General features: G+C 44.5%; 1 protein-coding gene across 2 annotated transcripts in view; it reads right to left on the bottom strand.

Annotated features, from left to right (window-relative positions):
• Positions 1-15,340, bottom strand: part of LOC124012853 (RNA-binding motif, single-stranded-interacting protein 3-like) — a 265,610-nt gene that overhangs the window by 101,603 nt on the left and 148,667 nt on the right. For both annotated transcript variants that reach the window (XM_046326856.1, XM_046326858.1), the window contains 2 exons: positions 5,943-6,100; positions 1,140-1,219 (listed from right to left, as the gene is read on the bottom strand). In XM_046326856.1, the coding sequence (XP_046182812.1) occupies positions 1,140-1,219; positions 5,943-6,100 (238 nt within the window). The remainder of the gene's footprint in view (positions 1-1,139; positions 1,220-5,942; positions 6,101-15,340) is intronic.

The raw sequence follows: 15,340 nt of genomic DNA, 5'->3' as shown, positions 1-15,340 counted from the left end.
ACACAACAAAATGTGGAATAAGTCAAAGGGTCTGAATACTTTCTGAAGGCACTATAGAAAGACACATTTCTAGCTGATCGCTGAAAAATCTTGTCCGTTGGCACCTTTCCTTAGAATCTATAAAACATAATAGTCCCAAGCACCTGGGAAGTGACACTTAAAGGGGAAGGTCAGTGTGATATTAACACGTTAAAGGTTTCCCATTTACATCCCAGCCTCATATACGCCCCTGCCTTTAATGGCTTGTGGGATAGCCTATGCAGCGAGACAAACATGTCTCTATGGTGGCTATATTCTAAGGGCAGTCCGTGCTGTGTCCCTGTGGATCCCAGTGTGTCAATAAAACCATCAGAGGGCCCCGTGAGGCCTCCACAGAAACTCTTCTGCCCTCTGGTCCCTATTGAAATGAACAGGGGTCTTAGTGCAACGCTGCACCTGGCCTAAGAAACTGCTGATGCAGCCTGTTCTCCTATTCCCTCTGCCTCTCCAACTCCCCCATCTCTCTCTCTCTCTCTCTCTCTCTCTCTCTCTCTCTCTCTCTCTCTCTCTCTCTCTCTCTCTCTCTCTCTCTCTCTCTCTCTCTCTCTCTCTCTCTCTCTCTCTCTCTCTCTCTCGTCTCTCTCGTCTCTCTCTCTCTCTCTCTGTCTCTCTCTCTCCTGTCTCTCTCTCCTGTCTCTCTCTCTCTCTCTCTCTCTCTCTCTCTCTCTCTCTCTCTCTCTCTCTCTCTCTCTCTCTCTCTCTCTCTCTCTCTCTCTCTCTCTCTCTCTCTCTCTCTCTCTCTCTCTCTCTCTCTCTCTCTCTCTCTCCTGTCTCTCTCTTGGTTCCCTTGGAAGTTTGGCTGCAGGAAAGGCAGCTCTTAAGTAGATTTCCGAGCAGCAGAGAAGCCCGCAGTGTGAATATTAAGAGTGCTTTGGCTGCCCTAGAAGCTCCGGAGTTCAACGGTCGGCGGACAGCCAGGGGAGGCCCTTTTTGACCGGGAGGCGAGCGCTGGCAACGACGCTCACATCATGCGTCACAAATGAGTTTGTTGACAATCTCCCAAAGAGGGGGAAGTTGAGACGGTGCACATAACTGAATCAGGACGGAGGGTTTGGAAGGTGGGTGGGGGGGTGTTTCAGCAGAGAGGGGAGTCTTCTTACCTGGAATGCCTGGTGGGGTTTTCAGGTATTTCCCATTGAAATGCTGTATCACCACTTCACATTTCTCCGTCGACTCCATCCTGTGACAAAAGGATGAATTCAAGCGGGGATATTATATTACACATGAATGACTACCTAAAACGTGTTATAGAAAACATACAACAGTCCTTTCATATCTACTGGAGTGCCTCGGCAGAATTACAACTCTTACATGCGATGAATGCCAAAAGCATGACATTTCATACATGCAGTACCTTTGAGTATGCATGGAACATTTTCCACGTTGATCCCAATGTAGATTTGAGGCCCTTATGACAACACCTATTGTTTTCCTTGGCCGAGTGCCTACAGTATTGTGGCTGAGTCATTTTATGAGGAGGCTAATTGAGGATATACACCCTTGAGTCACAGTGATATCCAAATTCTCCTGGGCTAATTGAGGAAGAGAGTGGGGTGAGCACTAATAGGATATGAGAGACTGGAGAGAGCGTTGACTGTCTGCGTGTCATGGAACAGGAAGAGTGAGTGTGGTGGAGTTACTAAAGGGAGTGGAGTCACACAGTGTGACTGTGACTCATTTACAGAGAACAGAGTAGTATCATATTAAACCCTCCCTTCCTCCGCCCAACTCAGACCACTGATCAACTAAAGACGTACGTACCAGTGAGGGGTCTGTGATGTCTCTCTGTGTATCACTTACTAGATTATCCATCCCCTCTATCTATCATCCTGCCTTCTTCACTCTGTCTTACTCTCTCGCTCATCTCTTTTTCTGTTTCATCCTTCTCTTTCCTTTTCTTTCACCCCCCTGTCATCCATACCGCTCTTCTTGATCCTCTATCTTTTTCTCATGACTCATCCATCTCTTTCTCTCATCTATCCATCCCACCCCCTTGCCTATTTTCTACCCAATATTTCTCACCTGTCTTTCTGTCTCATCTCTCTCTCTCTCTCTCTCTCTCTCTCTCTCTCTCTCTCTCTCTCTCTCTCTCTCTCTCTCTCTCTCTCTCTCTCTCTCTCTCTCTCTCTCTCTCTCTCTCTCTCTCTCTCTCTCTCTCTCTCTCTCTCTCTCTCTCTCTCTCTCTCTCTCTCTCTCTCTCTCTCTCTCTCAGTGGGACCTGTGGTGTAAGTGGGTCAGGTCTCTGTGCCTCATTGTGGCAGGGTGAGTCAACGGAGCCCTTTTCACAGTGAGTGGCCTTGAATGGCCTACCCTGCACACATTCACCCACCGCTGCTGCCAGTGATCTAATGGGGCACACGCGCCCCACACACACACACACACACACACACACACACACACACACACACACACACACACACACACACACACACACACACACACACACACACACACACACACACACACACACACACACACACACACACACACACACACACACACACAGGCACAATTACACGCACTCTCAGTTCAGAAGCTCCCTCCTTCCCTCCTGCTATTCCCAACGGGAGAGAGGTCCCAGAGGAGTGTCTGTATAGAGCAGAGGTAACCTCTCTGTTCTGCCTAATTCTAAATAAACCCTTCGCCCTACCAAAGCACTTCGTACAAACCATATGCAATAATGAACTTCTGTCATGAGTGGAACTAGGGGTTGATTTCTAACTGGTCAAATGTATCTCCTGTGAGTAGTTGGATCAGAACTAGTCTTTACCTCTAGAACTAGTCGTTACCTCTCTCTCAATTACATTTCAATTCTCTCTCTTTCTCTCTCTCTCAATTCAATTTAAGGGGCTTTATTGACAGGGAAAACATATGTTAACATTGCCAAATCAAGTGAAATAGATAATAAACTAAAGTGAAATAAACAATAAAAAATGTACAGTAAACATTACACTTACAAAAGTTCCAAAATAATAAATACATTTCAAGTGCCACATTATGTCTATATACAGACTCACTCTCTCACTCTGTTACAACCTGTTCTCTCTCTCTCTCTCTCTCTCCTTCGGTTCCACCCTCCCATCTCCCTCACCCCTCCCTCCTGCTCTCTCAGGTCTGACGGACCCCTGTCAACCACCCTGGCTGCTCTGCCTCCTCTCTGCTCTCTGTGAGGCAGGGAGGCCTGATGGTTAATGACATCAGGTGATCACGTCCACAGTGATTAGCTGTGAGGCCCCCAGTAATGGGCTCTGATAACAGTGATGGAGGAGTGCAGAAACACTTAGCAAGGTTTACTCTCTCTAATGCCCCTCTGTCCCTCAACATCTGTGGACTAGAGGCTGGGGCCCTCTTTCTCTAACAACTGATTGTTTAAACCTCAAATGGACGGTACCTTATTCCCTATGTAGTGAATTTCTTTTGAGCAGAGACCAGGGAATATATGCACTATATAGGGAATAGGCTACCATCTTGTCTCTCTCGCTCTCTCCTTCTGCCTTTCCATCTCTCTTGCTCACTCCCTATTTCTTCACCCCCATCCCTCTTTCTGCTCTCCCGCTCTATGGACTTTCTCCCCCCAATCTCTCTGTTCTTCTTTCCTCAACAGTCTCCCTAAGCATCTCTCTGTTCTTCTTTCCTCAACAGTCTCCCTAAGCATCTCTCTGTTCTTCTTTCCTCAACAGTCTCCCTAAGCATCTCCCTGTTCTTCTTTCCTCAACAGTCTCCCTAAGCATCTCCCTGTTCTTCTTTCCTCAACAGTCTCCCTAAGCATCTCCCTGTTCTTCTTTCCTCAACAGTCTCCCTAAGCATCTCTCTGTTCTTCTTTCCTCAACAGTCTCCCTAAGCATCTCTCTGTTCTTCTTTCCTCAACAGTCTCCCTAAGCATCTCCCTGTTCTTCTTTCCTCAACAGTCTCCCTAAGCATCTCTCTGTTCTTCTTTCCTCAACAGTCTCCCTAAGCATCTCTCTGTTCTTCTTTCCTCAACAGTCTCCCTAAGCATCTCTCTGTTCTTCTTTCCTCAACAGTCTCCCTAAGCATCTCCCTGTTCTTCTTTCCTCAACAGTCTCCCTAAGCATCTCTCTGTTCTTCTTTCCTCAACTGTCTCCCTAAGCATCTCTCTGTTCTTATTTCCTCAACAGTCTCCCTAAGCATCTCCCTGTTCTTCTTTCCTCAACAGTCTCCCTAAGCATCTCCCTGTTCTTCTTTCCTCAACAGTCTCCCTAAGCATCTCTCTGTTCTTCTTTCCTCAACAGTCTCCCTAAGCATCTCTCTGTTCTTCTTTCCTCAACAGTCTCCCTAAGCATCTCTCTGTTCTTCTTTCCTCAACAGTCTCCCTAAGCATCTCTCTGTTCTTCTTTCCTCAACAGTCTCCCTAAGCATCTCTCTGTTCTTTTTTCCTCAACAGTCTCCCTAAGCATCTCTCTGTTCTTCTTTCCTCAACAGTCTCCCTAAGCATCTCTCTGTTCTTCTTTCCTCAACAGTCTCCCTAAGCATCTCCCTGTTCTTCTTTCCTCAACAGTCTCCCTAAGCATCTCTCTGTTCTTATTTCCTCAACAGTCTCCCTAAGCATCTCCCTGTTCTTCTTTCCTCAACAGTCTCCCTAAGCATCTCCCTGTTCTTCTTTCCTCAACAGTCTCCCTAAGCATCTCTCTGTTCTTCTTTCCTCAACAGTCTCCCTAAGCATCTCCCTGTTCTTCTTTCCTCAACAGTCTCCCTAAGCATCTCCCTGTTCTTCTTTCCTCAACAGTCTCCCTAAGCATCTCTCTGTTTTTGCCTCTCCCTTCCACTCCTCTCTTTCCCCATCATATTACTTCCCCACTCAGCCCTACTTGAACAGGTGGAGTGTGTTAGCCTGCGCTGAGCTGTTGTGTTGGTGTGTGTGTGTGTGTGTGTGTATTGATCTGCAGGAGTCTGCCTGTCAATCCTTCTGTAACCCACTGTAATAGAGTGGGGAATAGGAGGGGACTGCAGCACGGGCTGATTAAGAGAAATCTCTGCAAGATGGTGTTGTTGTTCTCATGAACACCTTCCTCTGGGTAAACAAGCCGGGAGTGTTGTGTTGTGGGGAGAGAAATGAGAGCAGTGTGGAGAATGAGGAGGACGTACGTGACTTTGAAGGGATAGGAGGGTAAAGTCTCATTTTACAGGAGGAAAATAGAGCCTAGACAAGTAGCATAATGCTATGCAGACACAAGTGTCAATATCTCACGGAACCCCCCCCTCCCCCGAAACACACACTCCCCCCCGCCCCGCCCCACACACGCACACATACACGCACTTCCCCTTCACACACATGCACCCCTCACCCCAAACACACACATACACACTCTTCAGGCAATACAGAATCTGTCTTTGGCGTGAGTGTGTGTGTTCCAGCAAGCAGTGGTGGAAAAGTACCCAACTATCATACTTGAGTAAAAGTAAAGATACCTTAATAGAAAAACGACTCAAGAAAAATATAAGTCACCCAGTAAAATTCTACTTGAGTAAAAGTATAAATAATTTCAAATTCCTTATATTAAGCGAACCAGATGGCACCATTTCGTTGTTTTTTAAATTTCTTTACGGAAAGCCAGGGGCTCCAACACTCAGACATCATATACAAACGAAGCATGTGTGTTTAGTGAGTCCGCCAGATCAGAGGCAGTAGGGAAGACCAGGGATGTTCTGTGTGTGAATTTGACTATTTTCCTGTCCTGATAAGCATTCAAAATGTAATGAGTACTTTTGGGTGTCAAGGAAAATGTATGGAGTAAAAAGTACAATATTTTCTTAAGGAATGTAGTGAAGTAAAAAACAGTAAAAAAAATATCAAAAGTAGAGTACAGATACCCCCAAAATACGACTTAAGTAGTACTTTAAAGTATTTTTACTTAAGTACTTTACACCAGTGCCAGCAAACATACCTGGCGAAGCCGACCCCTCTGCTGACCCCGTTGGCGTCTCTCAGGATGCGCGTGGAGATGACGTGACCGAACGGCTTCAGCATGTTCTCCAGCTCCTGCTCATCCATGGATACAGGCAGGTTGGAGATGTACAGGTTGGTGGGGTCCTGCTCCTGTTGCTGTGGAGCGAGAGAGAGATTCACATTTAGATTCAGAGAGCTTTGCTGTCCCAACATCGGGCCACTTGGTTTCAGAACCATACACAAAGACAGATCCACAGTAAACAGAGAGAACGAGGAAGAGTGTTAGAAATGATGTATCAGTTATGCTTTAAATCATCTATAGATTTCACATGCCTGGGAATACAGATACACATCTGTTGGTCACAGATACCTTTAAAAAAGGTAGGGGTATGCTCGTCCACACAACGCCATACATGTGGTCTGCGGTTGTGAGGCCGGTTGGACGTACTGCCAAATTCTCTAAAACGATGTTGGAGGTGGCTTATGGTAGAGAAATGAAAATTCAATTATCTGGCAACAGCTCTGGTGGACATCCCTGCATTCAGCATGTCAATTGCTCCCTCAGTCAGCAGGCTCCCTTAAAACTTGACACATCGGTGGCATTGTGTTGTGTGACAAAACTTCACATTTTAGTGGCCTTTTATTGCCTGTATGTGTTTCTGAATACCAATGTGTGTATGTGTACACCAGTGAGTGTGTAAGTGTACACTAATGTGTGTGTGTGTGGTCTGTAGCGCCCGAGGGTTCTAGCTAGCTAGTGGGGGCACAGCTGGAGGGGCAGAGCCAGGGAGAGAGGGTGGCAGCGGGCCAGCTGCGTCTCTCCAATATGGCCAGTCTGGACACCCACCAGCACTCATCTATCACATCTCATCACACTTTTTAGCCTGCCGAACCGAGGGCCACACTGGAATACAAGCAGCCACGGCAAGGCATACATTTTTTAACAGTAGCGTCTTCTATTCTCCTGAATGAGAGCAAGCTGTGCTGTGGTATAGCTAGCAGGTTAGCTAGCAGCCCCGAGGGCTAACACCTAAACATGATACCTCACTTTAGCCACAGAGAAGAATGACCAGCCAAGGAATCCACTTTACCAGCAGCCTCTTTCCATTCCCTTAACAGTAGCGTCTTCTATTCTCCTGAATGAGAGCAAGCTGTGCTGTGCTGCTAGAAGGCTAGGAGGCTAACAACCTTGAGGGCTAACACCTAAACATGGTACTTCACTTTAGCCACAGAGAGGAATGACAAAACCCAACCCAGACATCAACAGACATGACCCCTTTAAAATGGCATCTTTCAGAGGTAGAGGGAACAAACTGTGATTAAGCCTTGGGCACTTCTTATTTTCTACTCAGTCCTCTCTCTTTTCCCCTCTTTTTGCTTTGTTCTCTCTCTCTTTTTGCTTCTTCCCTCTCTCTCTCTTTTCCCCTCTCTTTGCTTTGTTCTCTCTCTTTTTGCTTCTTCCCTCTCTCTCTTTTCCTCTCTTTTTGCTTATTCCCTCACTCTTTTCCCCTCTTTTTGCTTCTTCCCTCTCTCTTTACCCCTCTTTTTGCTTTGTTCTCTCTCTCTTTTTGTTTCTTCCCTCTCTCTCCTTTCCCCTCTTTTTGCTTCTTCCCTCTCTCTTTTCCCCTGTTTTTGCTTTGTTCTCTCTCTCTTTTTGCTTCTTTCCTCTCTCTCTTTTCCCCTCTTTTTGCTTCTTCCCTCTCTCTTTTCCCCTTTTTTTGCTTTGTTCTCTCTCTTTTTGCTTCTTCCCTCTCTCTCTTTTCCCCTCTTTTTGCTTCTTCCCTCTCTCTCTTTTCCCCTCTTTTTGCTTCTTCCCTCTTTCTCTTTACCCCTCTTTTTGCTTTGTTCTCTCTCTCTTTTCCCCTCTTTTTGCTTCTCCCCTTTCTCTCTTTTCCCCTCTTTTTGCTTCTTCCCTCTCTCTCTTTTCCCCTCTTTTTGCTTCTTCCCTCTTTCTCTTTTCCCCTCTTTTTGCTTTGTCCTCTCTCTCTTTTAGCTTCTTCCCTCTCTCTCTTTTCCCCTCTTTTTGCTTCTTCCCTCTCTCTCTTTTCCCCTCTTTTTGCTTCTTCCCTCTCTCTCTTTTCCCCTCTTTTTGCTTCTTCCCTCTTTCTCTTTACCCCTCTTTTTGCTTTGTTCCCTCTCTCATTTGTCTTTTCCCCTCTTTTTGCTTCTTCCCTCTTTTTCTTTTCCCCTCTTTTTGCTTTGTTCCCTCTCTCATTTGTCTTTTCCCCTCTTTTTGCTTCTTCCCTCTCTCTCTTTTCCCCTCTTTTTGCTTCTTCCCTCTCTCTCTTTTCCCCTCTTTTTGCTTCTTCCCTCTTTCTCTTTACCCCTCTTTTTGCTTTGTTCCCTCTCTCATTTGTCTTTTCCCCTCTTTTTGCTTCTTCCCTCTTTTTCTTTTCCCCTCTTTTTGCTTTGTTCCCTCTCTCTCTTTTCCCCTCTTTTTGCTTTGTCCTCTCTCTCTTTTAGCTTCTTCCCTCTCTCTCTTTTCCCCTCTTTTTGCTTCTTCCCTCTCTCTCTTTTCCCCTCTTTTTGCTTCTTCCCTCTCTCTCTTTTCCCCTCTTTTTGCTTCTTCCCTCTTTCTCTTTACCCCTCTTTTTGCTTTGTTCCCTCTCTCATTTGTCTTTTCCCCTCTTTTTGCTTCTTCCCACTTTTTCTTTTCCCCTCTTTTTGCTTTGTTCCCTCTCTCATTTGTCTTTTCCCCTCTTTTTGCTTCTTCCCTCTCTCTCTTTTCCCCTCTTTTTGCTTCTTCCCTCTCTCTCTTTTCCCCTCTTTTTGCTTCTTCCCTCTTTCTCTTTACCCCTCTTTTTGCTTTGTTCCCTCTCTCATTTGTCTTTTCCCCTCTTTTTGCTTCTTCCCTCTTTTTCTTTTCCCCTCTTTTTGCTTTGTTCCCTCTCTCTCTTTTCCCCTCTTTTTGCTTCTTCCCTCTCTCTATTTTCCCCTCTTTTTGCTTCTTCCCTCTTTCTCTTTACCCCTATTTTTGCTTTGTTCCCTCTCTCATTTGTCTTTTCCCCTCTTTTTGCTTCTTCCCTCTCTCTCTTTTCCCCTCTTTTTGCTTTGTTCTCTCTCTCTTTTCCCCTCTTTTTGCTTCTTCCCTCTTTCTCTTTACCCCTCTTTTTGCTTTGTTCTCTCTCTCTTTTCCCCTCTTTTTGCTTCTTCCCTCTTTCTCTTTACCCCTCTTTTTGCTTTGTTCCCTCTCTCATTTGTCTTTTCCCCTCTTTTTGCTTCTTCCCTCTTTTTCTTTTCCCCTCTTTTTGCTTTGTTCTCTCTCTCTTTTCCCCTCTTTTCGCTTCTTCCCTCTTTCTCTTTACCCCTCTTTTTGCTTTGTTCTCTCTCTCTTTTTGCTTCTTCCCTCTCTCTCTTTTCCCCTCTTTTTGCTTCTTCCCTCTCTCTCTTTTCCCCTCTTTTTGCTTCTTCCCTCTTTCTCTTTACCCCTCTTTTTGCTTTGTTCCCTCTCTCATTTGTCTTTTCCCCTCTTTTTGCTTCTTCCCTCTTTTTCTTTTCCCCTCTTTTTGCTTTGTTCCCTCTCTCATTTGTCTTTTCCCCTCTTTTTGCTTCTTCCCTCTTTTTCTTTTCCCCTCTTTTTGCTTTGTTCTCTCTCTCTTTTCCCCTCTTTTCGCTTCTTCCCTCTTTCTCTTTACCCCTCTTTTTGCTTTGTTCTCTCTCTCTTTTTGCTTCTTCCCTCTCTCTCTTTTCCCCTCTTTTTGCTTCTTCCCGCTCTCTCTTTTCCCCTCTTTTTGCTTCTTCCCTCTCTCTCTTTTCCCCTCTTTTTAATTCTTCCCTCTTTCTCTTTACCCCTCTTTTTGCTTTGTTCTCTCTCTCTTTTAGCTTCTGCCCTCTCTCTCTTTTCCCCTCTTTTTGCTTCTTCCCTCTTTCTCTTTTCCCCTCTTTTTGCTTCTTCCCTCATTCTCTTTACCCCTCTTTTTGCTTTGTCCCCTCTCTCGTTTGTCTTTTCCCCTCCTTTTGCTTCTTCCCTCTTTCTCTTTTCCCCTCTTTTTGCTTGGTCCCCTCTCTCGTTTGTCTTTTGCCCTCTTTTTGCTTCTTCCCTCTTTCTCTTTACCCCTCCTTTTGCTTTGTTCTCTCTCTCTTTTTGCTTCTTCCCTCTCTCTCTTTTCCCCTCTTTTTGCTTCTTCCCTCTTTCTCTTTACCCCTCTTTTTGCTTTGTTCTCTCTCTCGTTTTGCTTCTTCCCTCTCTCTTTTCCCCTCTTTTTGCTTCTTCCCTCTCTCTTTTTGCTTCTTCCCTCTCTCTTTTTGCTTCTTCCCTCTCTCTCTTTTCCCCTCTTTTTGCTTTTTCCCTCTTTCTTTTCCCCTCTTTTTGCTTTGTTCTCTCTCTCTTTTTGCTTCTTCCCTCTTTCTCTTTACCCCTCTTTTTGCTTTGTTCTCTCTCTCTTTTAGCTTCTTCCCTCTTTCTCTTTTCCTCTCTTTTTGCTTTGTTCTCTCTCTCTTTTCCCCTCTTTTTGCTTCTTCCCTCTCTCTCTTTTCCCCTCTTTTTGCTTTGTTCTCTCTCTTTTTGTTTCTTCCCTCTCTCTCTTTTCCCCTCTTTTTGCTTTGTTCTCTCTCGCTTTTTGCTTCTTCCCTCTTTCTCTTTACCCCTCTTTTTGCTTCTTCCCTCTTTCTCTTTACCTCTCTTTTTGCTTCTTCCCTCTTTCTCTTTACCTCTCTTTTTGCTTTGTTCTCTCTCTTTTTGCTTCTTCCCTCTCTCTCTTTTCAACCTCTTTTTGCTTCTTCCCTCTCTCTTTTCCCCTCTTTTTGCTTTGTTCTCTCTCTCTTTTCCCCTCTTTTTGCTTCTTCCCTCTTTCTCTTTACCCCTCTTTTTGCTTTGTTCTCTCTCTCTTTTAGCTTCTTCCCTCTTTCTCTTTTCCCCTCTTTTTGCTTCTTCCCTCTATCTCTTTACCTCTCTTTTTGCTTTGTTCTCACTCTTTTTGCTTCTTCCCTCTCTCTCTTTTCCTCTCTTTTTGCTTTTTCCCTCTTTCTTTTCCCCTCTTTTTGCTTTGTTCTCTCTCGCTTTTTGCTTCTTCCCTCTTTCTCTTTACCTCTCTTTTTGCTTCTTCCCTCTTTCTCTTTACCTCTCTTTTTGCTTTGTTCTCTCTTTTTGCTTCTTCCCTCTCTCTCTTTTCAACCTCTTTTTGCTTCTTCCCTCTCTCTTTTCCCCTCTTTTTGCTTTGTTCTCTCTCTCTTTTCCCCTCTTTTTGCTTCTTCCCTCTTTCTCTTTACCCCTCTTTTTGCTTTGTTCTCTCTCTCTTTTAGCTTCTTCCCTCTTTCTCTTTTCCTCTCTTTTTGCTTTGTTCTCTCTCTCTTTTCCCCTCTTTTTGCTTCTTCCCTCTCTCTCTTTTCCCCTCTTTTTGCTTTGTTCTCTCTCTCTTTTTGTTTCTTCCCTCTCTCTCTTTTCCCCTCTTTTTGCTTTGTTCTCTCTCGCTTTTTGCTTCTTCCCTCTTTCTCTTTACCCCTCTTTTTGCTTCTTCCCTCTTTCTCTTTACCTCTCTTTTTGCTTCTTCCCTCTTTCTCATTACCTCTCTTTTTGCTTTGTTTTCTCTCTTTTTGCTTCTTCCCTCTTTCTCTTTTCCTCTCTTTTTGCTTTTTCCCTCTTTCTTTTCCCCTCTTTTTGCTTTGTTCTCTCTCTCTTTTTGCTTCTTCCCTCTTTCTCTTTACCCCTCTTTTTGCTTTGTTCTCTCTCTCTTTTAGCTTCTTCCCTCTTTCTCTTTTCCTCTCTTTTTGCTTTGTTCTCTCTCTCTTTTCCCCTCTTTTTGCTTCTTCCCTCTCTCTTTTCCCCTCTTTTTGCTTTGTTCTCTCTCTCTTTTTGTTTCTTCCCTCTCTCTCTTTTCCCCTCTTTTTGCTTTGTTCTCTCTCACTTTTTGCTTCTTCCCTCTTTCTCTTTACACCTCTTTTTGCTTCTTCCCTCTTTCTCTTTACCTCTCTTTTTGCTTTGTTCTCTCTCTTTTTGCTTCTTCCCTCTCTCTCTTTTCAACCTCTTTTTGCTTCTTCCCTCTCTCTTTTCCCCTCTTTTTGCTTTGTTCTCTCTCTCTTTTCCCCTCTTTTTGCTTCTTCCCGCTTTCTCTTTACCCCTCTTTTTGCTTCTTCCCTCTCTCTCTTTTCCCCTCTTTTTGCTTTGTTCTCTCTCTCTTTTTGTTTCTTCCCTCTCTCTCTTTTCCCCTCTTTTTGCTTTGTTCTCTCTCTCTTTTTGCTTCTTCCCTCTTTCTCTTTACCCCTCTTTTTGCTTCTTCCCTCTTTCTCTTTACCTCTCTTTTTGCTTTGTTCTCTCTCTCTTTTTGCTTCTTCCCTCTCTCTCTTTTCCCCTCTTTTTGCTTTGTCCCCTCTCTCGTTTGTCTTTTCCCCTCCTTTTGCTTCTTCCCTCTTTCTCTTTTCCCCTCTTTTTGCTTTGTCCCCTCTCTCGTTTGTCTTTTGCCCTCTTTTTGCTTCTTCCCTCTTTCTCTTTACCCCTCCTTTTGCTTTGTTCTCTCTCTCTTTTTGCTTCTTCCCTCTCTCTCTTTTCCCCTCTTTTTGCTTCTTCCCTCTTTCTCTTTTCCTCTCTTTTTGCTTTGTTCTCTCTCTCTTTTCCCCTCTTTTTGCTTCTTCCCTCTCTCTCTTTTCCCCTCTTTTTGCTTTGTTCTCTCTCTCTTTTTGTTTCTTCCCTCTCTCTCTTTTCCCCTCTTTTTGCTTTGTTCTCTCTCGCTTTTTGCTTCTTCCCTCTTTCTCTTTACCTCTCTTTTTGCTTCTTCCCTCTTTCTCTTTACCCCTCTTTTTGCTTTGTTCTCTCTCTCTTTTAGCTTCTTCCCTCTTTCTCTTTTCCTCTCTTTTTGCTTTGTTCTCTCTCTCTTTTCCCCTCTTTTTGCTTCTTCCCTCTCTCTTTTCCCCTCTTTTTGCTTTGTTCTCTCTCTCTTTTTGTTTCTTCCCTCTCTCTCTTTTCCCCTCTTTTTGCTTTGTTCTCTCTCACTTTTTGCTTCTTCCCTCTTTCTCTTTACACCTCTTTTTGCTTCTTCCCTCTTTCTCTTTACCTCTCTTTTTGCTTCTTCCCTCTTTCTCTTTACCTCTCTTTTTGCTTTGTTCTCTCTCTTTTTGCTTCTTCCCTCTCTCTCTTTTCAACCTCTTTTTGCTTCTTCCCTCTCTCTTTTCCCCTCTTTTTGCTTTGTTCTCTCTCTCTTTTCCCCTCTTTTTGCTTCTTCCCTCTTTCTCTTTACCCCTCTTTTTGCTTTGTTCTCTCTCTCTTTTCCCCTCTTTTTGCTTCTTCCCTCTTTCTCTTTTCCCCTCTTTTTGCTTTGTTCTCTCTCTCTTTTTGCTTCTTCCCTCTTTCTCTTTACCCCTCTTTTTGCTTCTTCCCTCTTTCTCTTTACCTCTCTTTTTGCTTTGTTCTCTCTCTCTTTTTGCTTCTTCCCTCTCTCTCTTTTCCCCTCTTTTTGCTTTGTTCTCTCTCTCTTTTTGCTTCTTCCCTCTTTCTCTTTTCCCCTCTTTTTGCTTCTTCCCTCTTTCTCTTTTCCCCTCTTTTTGCTTTGTTCTCTCTCTCTTTTTGTTTCTTCCCTCTCACTTTTCCCCTCTTTTTGCTTCTTCCCTCTTTCTCTTTTCCCCTCTCTTTGCTTTATTCTCTCTCTCGTTTTGTTTCTTCCCTCTCTCGTTTGTCTCTTTTTGCTTTGTTCTCTCTATCTATTTGCTTCCTCCCTGTTTTTTTGTTATCGATAGAGAGCAGAGGAAGTATCTCAGCCGTCCTGTTTCCGTCCGACTGTCAGTCTTTTCTCTGATTAATTAAGTGTCTTATCGAACAGGACATGGAGGATCTGATTAAAACCCATGCTGAAAAAACAGGAAAACATTGGTCTTCTACTAACCAGGAACTCAATTAGCAGATTTCAGGGAAAATAACAAGACCTTGTTGTTTTGGTGGTTTAACACCATTCTGTCCCTTACAAAAAAAGACAGCAGTCAGAGTGCAGTATAACTGCAATACACTGCAAATACTGTGTCCAAAATAGGACCGTTTTTTAAATTTCAGTAATTTTGCACTGTAACTGCAGTACACTGCAGTTGAACTGCAGTTAGTTCGTCCAAAATACCACAGGTCAACTGCAGTTACTGCACTCTTACTGCAGTTTCAAAACTGCAATCTTTTTTTGTAAGGGGTCCATGCTAACGTATGTTTTACATGGTGTATTCATGAGTTACTGGGGGGTACAGCTTAATGTAGGTAGCATGAGGCAGTGCAGAAAGGTCCTCAACTCTTAATTAGAACTTAGTTATATACAATTGTATTCCATTACAGCCCATTGATTTCCAGAGGGCCAGTATTCAGAATTATGTCAGATAAATTCTAAATTCAATATTAAGGCAGAAACTGGTTCACATAGTTAGACATGAATTAGCTCATATCAAAATGGTTCAGCCAATGAGTAGGGCGTGAAGGACTGTGTGCGTGTGTGTGTGTGTGTGTGTGTGTGTGTGTGTGTGTGTGTGTGTGTGTGTGTGTGTGTGTGTGTGTGTGTGTGTGTGTGTGTGTGTGTGTGTGTGTGTGTGTGTGTGTGTGTGTGTGTGTGTGTGTGTGTGTGTGTGTGTGTGTGTGTCAGCGTGTGTGTGTGTGTGTGTGTGTGTGTGTGTGTGTGTGTGTGTGTGTGTGTGTGTGTGTGTGTGTGTGTGTGTGTGTGTGTGTGTGTGTGTGTGTGTGTGTGTGTGTGTGTGTGTGTGTGCGTGCGTGCGTGAGTGTGTGTGGGTGCGTGCGTGAGTGTGGGTGTGTGCGTGCGTGCGTGAGTGTGTGTGGGTGCGTGCGTGAGTGTGTGTGTGTGGGTGTGTGCGTGCGTGAGTGTGTGTGGGTGCGTGCGTGCGTGTGTGTGTGTGTTAACGGGCAGCCCAGCGTTTGCAGAGGAATTAACATGTGGAGCTCTTTTACACTTGGACGTCTCACTAAATTTCCGCTTTGATGGGATTCTGCCTCACACACCCAGTAATACCCCCCGCTGTTGCCTTTCCCTCCAGATGAAAAGGTTGGAGGGAGGATTGGAAAGGAGTGCGTTTTGACGCAAGGTGAGATGGGCCGGCCCCATTCCTCCAGGAGATTTAATTTTGCATATGCTCAGCTGTCGGGCCATAAATGAAAAAGTAATTGAGGTGAATGTGTATGTGTGTGTATGTTTGTCTATGTATCAGCAAATGTGTGCATGTACAAGGGGATGAGTGTGTGTGTGTGTGTGTGTGTGTGTGTGTGTGTGTGTGTGTGTGTGTGTGTGTGTGTGTGTGTGTGTGTGTGTGTGTGTGTGTGTGTGTGTGTGTGTGTGTGTGTGTGTGTGTGTGTGTGTGTGTGTGTGTGTGTGTGTGTGTGTGTGTGTGTGTGTCATTGCTTGCAGGGGCCTTGGCAAAGTGTCTCCTTGCCATTGAGCTGTGCTGTGGAAGGTTAATGGGATGCCTGCAGGCTGTAGGGGCTCT

Source organism: Oncorhynchus gorbuscha, linkage group LG24, assembly GCF_021184085.1.
Source record: "Oncorhynchus gorbuscha isolate QuinsamMale2020 ecotype Even-year linkage group LG24, OgorEven_v1.0, whole genome shotgun sequence".
Classification (NCBI taxonomy): domain Eukaryota; kingdom Metazoa; phylum Chordata; class Actinopteri; order Salmoniformes; family Salmonidae; genus Oncorhynchus; species Oncorhynchus gorbuscha.
Note: the sequence above shows the minus strand (reverse complement) of the source record. Positions and strands in the feature narration are given on the sequence as shown.